Source organism: Pteropus alecto, unplaced genomic scaffold, assembly GCF_000325575.1.
Source record: "Pteropus alecto unplaced genomic scaffold, ASM32557v1 scaffold42, whole genome shotgun sequence".
Lineage (NCBI taxonomy): Eukaryota > Metazoa > Chordata > Mammalia > Chiroptera > Pteropodidae > Pteropus > Pteropus alecto.
This window is the reverse complement of record NW_006434825.1, coordinates 15,377,346-15,380,379: the sequence shown is the minus strand read 5'-3', so window position 1 is coordinate 15,380,379 and position 3,034 is coordinate 15,377,346. Positions and strand designations below refer to the sequence as shown.

At 42.0% G+C, this 3,034-nt stretch overlaps 1 protein-coding gene across 1 annotated transcript in view; it reads left to right on the top strand.

Moving 5' to 3' along the window:
• Positions 1 to 3,034, top strand: part of MARVELD3 (MARVEL domain containing 3) — a 23,052-nt gene that overhangs the window by 8,315 nt on the left and 11,703 nt on the right. Inside the window, exon 2 of the mRNA XM_006909829.3 lies at positions 1,478 to 1,605. Coding sequence (XP_006909891.1) covers positions 1,478 to 1,605 — 128 coding nt within the window. The remainder of the gene's footprint in view (positions 1 to 1,477; positions 1,606 to 3,034) is intronic.

The following is a 3,034-nucleotide window of genomic DNA, read 5'->3' as shown; positions in this document are numbered from 1 at the left end:
CAAAGAGTGGAGAAAGCAAAGACAAAAAGCCAAGACAAGGAAAAAAAAAACCCTCAAGTTTTGAGGGATCCAGTTTATATATTATTCTTTAATTCCTGTGAGTTATAGTTTAAAGACTTTGTTTACACATTTTCCTTTGATATAGACATACAATAAGGAAGGATAAGAGTATGTAGCATGAAAAAGTAAGAATATGTAGCATGAAAGTCCTGCTAGCAGTTGTTCCAGGCTTTAATTCATAGGTTCACTTGAATTTTAGTCATAGGGAATGAATGATTTTACTTTGTGTAGGGCACCACTCAAAGAAAGTTTTTCCTCAGAGTGTGGGGAAATGGGTTGTTAGCAATCCCAGCAGAAATCTTCCTTGGTTCTGCAGGTTTCTTCTGGTCTGGCTGCAGGGAGGTGGCAAGAGAACTAAAATGTCAAATCAAGCAATATTCAAAGATTGCAATATCTTTGAATATTGCTTGATTTGACATTTTAGTTCTCTTGCCACCTCCCTACTTTAGTTTCAGACCCCACTCTCCTGAATGAGCAAACTTTGCCCTCCGTGCCTGGTAGAACACAGAGAGTTCCCATGAGGCCTTGTGAGGTGAAAGCATCGTGGTGTTCTGGGAGATTTGTGAACTGGAAGAGGGTGGGGATGGAAGGGAGAACAGAAGGCGATCCTAAATCCCACACCCATTCTTAGGGAGTTGGTCTTTTTTCCATTGAACGTTGCATCCTACTCCACAAATATTACTGAGTGCCCAGATTGTGTGCCAGTCCAACAAGGAGACAGGACCTGGAGTAATGACCTCCTGGTATTTGATACCTGCCCTCTTCTCTAAGAAGGAGTCAGGGTCCTCTCCATTGTGGGACTTGTAGGTTTAAGCCCAGTCTCTCTATTGTGTCCACACTGTGGGAAAGCTACTATCCTGAGTTTATGTTACATTATCTAAAACCAACTAGCCAAACTGTGACAAAAGGTGTGTCCAGATATGGTCATGGGCACTAGCTATTGTTTCCCTGATTACAGTCACATTGCATTGCAGCTGCATGACCCGGGAGAATACAGAGCTGCATTTTTAGGTTGTTTTATAAACTAGTATCCTAGTCCTCAGCCTGGACATTGGTCTTGTGAATGCAAAACAGATCTGAAGTGGCCTGGTTCATGCTAAACTGAGAAGCCCACGAAAGCTGCTCCCAGCTACCTGGTTAGATAGTTCTCACAGGCTGACAAACCAGCATTGAATGTGGTGCTCAAAATTATAAGGATAAGTAATGGGAGTAGTTAGTGAAGTTGAGCCAAGTGTTTAGATGCCCTGTGAGGTCACTAAACCAGAGAATTCCCTGGAGTATGAAACACTATGGCAAATTTTGTTTCTGTTCTGCACATTCTTTGATGTCTGGGCCCAGCACGAGGTGTCCAGCATTCTAATCTTGAATAAGCTATTGAATTTGAGTCCCCCTAACGGCCATGTATTTTTGGTTATAGTGACCACACTGCAGGGAGATATCTGCCCTCGAACCCCGGGCCTGGACAAGAGGAAGTAGAATATTACCAGTCAGAGGCTGAAGGACTCCTGGATTGCCACAAATGCAGATACTTGTGTACTGGGAGAGGTGAGCCATTTTGGAGGTAGTTTGGCCATTTACTATCGCCAATGGTTCTGGAAGGGGTCTGAACTGGTGAAGCAAAAATTCAAGTAGAATTGGATTCTTAGCGTTTTCATTTCCATGCTTGCGTGAGGTTCTTGTTTTCTAAACAAACAAACAAACAAAACAGGTAGAAGCGTCTGAAAGGTGCAGCTAGGTTTCAGGTGCTTCTCACACAGGCACTGGGGTCTGAGTTAGGAAAGTCACCTGGAGGGGGCAGTTAGGTTGTAGCTCACGACAAGAGATCCGATGCTTAAACATTCCATCATGGCTTTTAAACTTTGTTGACTAAGATCCACAGTAAGAAACATATTTTACATTCAGATGGAGTTCACACACACACACACACACAAATATGCTGTGAAACAATACTTACCCTATTACATACCAAGTGCACAGATTATTTCTATTCTATTCCTGTTTGATTGAAAACAAAACCAAAACACCACGCTTAGTAGAGCCCAGAGTTTGAAAAACACTTAACTGTCAGTTCCAAATGTGGTTTCCCAGAGGTCCCATCCGAACACCAGTCTTGGCCTTGCCAGCAATGAAGAAAATCTGGTTTGTCAGGGTGATCCCTTATAGCTCACATGATTAGGTGAGAAATTTTCCTAGGCTGCATATAACTAAGAGAGAGAAATTCTCAGCCTAAGGGAGAGAAATCAAACTTATACCTGAATATGTATTTTAGGATGATTACAATGATATACATGATCATAGGATTATATACAACTTTCTTTGAAGAGCTATATAGGCAATCCTGGTACAAGAATCCTCACTTTAGTTTACCTATGTTGGCACAATCTTGTTGCTTTTAATTCTCTCAACAACTCCTGAGGCTCAGAGAGGTATAGTAAGTTACCCAAAGTCATCCAGCTATTTAGTGAAAGAACTGGAATTGAAACTTAGAGCTTGACTCTACGGCCTGAAATGGTTTCCTTGCTTGACCTTTTTCTTTTCTTGATGATATAAATAATAGGAATAAGCCAGAGGCTATTTTCTATATAGAGATATGTTTTCTTCGTGGTTGATTTATCAGGAGGAGAGGGCAGACCTTGAGGCTCCTGACCAAAGCACACCTTGATTTACCTTTGTTTGCTTCTAGCCATTTGGCTTTGGGCCTAGATGTTGGGTTTCTGAGTCAAGCTAGCAAAAGGATGGCTCAGCAGCCAGAAGCTAACAAATGAGGGCTTATAAAGATCTCTGGGCAGGCAGAGACCCATATAAATACACAATACGGTGTTGTGTTAAGAGAAGCAGCCATTCAACACCAGGAACTTTTCTCAAACAGGAGATGCATGCCTGGATAAAGGTCACCCAAACACTTTCACCCTCGTCTTGGAGTACATCTTTTATGACTTCTTTTCCTTATCGGTGAAATCATGTCCTCATCCAG